General features: G+C 46.7%; 1 protein-coding gene across 1 annotated transcript in view; it reads left to right on the top strand.

The window, feature by feature from the left end:
- Window positions 1-207: 207 nt before the first annotated feature.
- The window catches only part of c8h5orf34 (chromosome 8 C5orf34 homolog), a 7,071-nt gene continuing 6,530 nt past the window's right edge, over window positions 208-748 (top strand). Inside the window, exon 1 of the mRNA XM_037680690.1 lies at window positions 208-411. Coding sequence (XP_037536618.1) covers window positions 208-411 — 204 coding nt within the window. The remainder of the gene's footprint in view (window positions 412-748) is intronic.

Here is a 748-nt window from a genome sequence, read left to right as displayed (position 1 = left end):
TTCAAAAAGCTCTGGAGACTTTTAATATCCATAATATTATGGGCCTTTATATGTACCCCTTCTCTTGTAGGATTAATAGTTGTCAATAAAGTTCGAAAGGGAAAAAAGTTGCTTCCGGTCCTGTGACTCCTCCCACTCCGGACGCGCTAATGTCAAACAGTCTTTGTTTTCTGTCACCGTGTTTTGAGCTAAAACTTTGGTCTTGCAATGGAAACTGGGGACGGTGTCAGTTTAATGGTTATGTACGAGGACGAGTCGGTGGAGGTTCGGTACAGAAACGGAACACAGTTCCAGCTGGCACCGTGTGGCTCTGAATTTATGCTGGTAAAACCCGCGGACTCCCACGGACATCCACTGCAGCCCACCGAGCGAGTCCGTCAGAGGACCAGGTTCACCATCAGCAAATACAAGGCAACACTTCCGGTTTTTAGTCGTGTTTCTACTTTTTCAGTTGGTAGTAGTTTGTTGTCATTTTGAGGCTGACACCTTGTCTACTTTTAAGACTAGACTTAAGTCTTCTTTTCTTTTTGATAAATCCTACTATAGTTGGGGTTGGCTTGGGGTTCCTTTAGTTATGCTGCTATATGCTGCTGTCTTTACTTGCACTACTCTTCCTGTTTTGTATTTGTAATTATTTCTATCCTTAGCCTCCTTTCTTCCAATGGGGGGGGGGGGGGGGGGCGTGGGGGCCCCCTCTCTTTTTACCGTTTCGTTTTCGCCTCTCTGCTCCCCTCCCCCCCCCTGCGTC

This window comes from Nematolebias whitei, chromosome 8, assembly GCF_014905685.2.
Source record: "Nematolebias whitei isolate Nwh7 chromosome 8, NemWhi1, whole genome shotgun sequence".
NCBI classification, from domain to species: Eukaryota; Metazoa; Chordata; class Actinopteri; order Cyprinodontiformes; family Rivulidae; genus Nematolebias; species Nematolebias whitei.
This window is presented reverse-complemented; position numbering and strand designations above follow the sequence as displayed.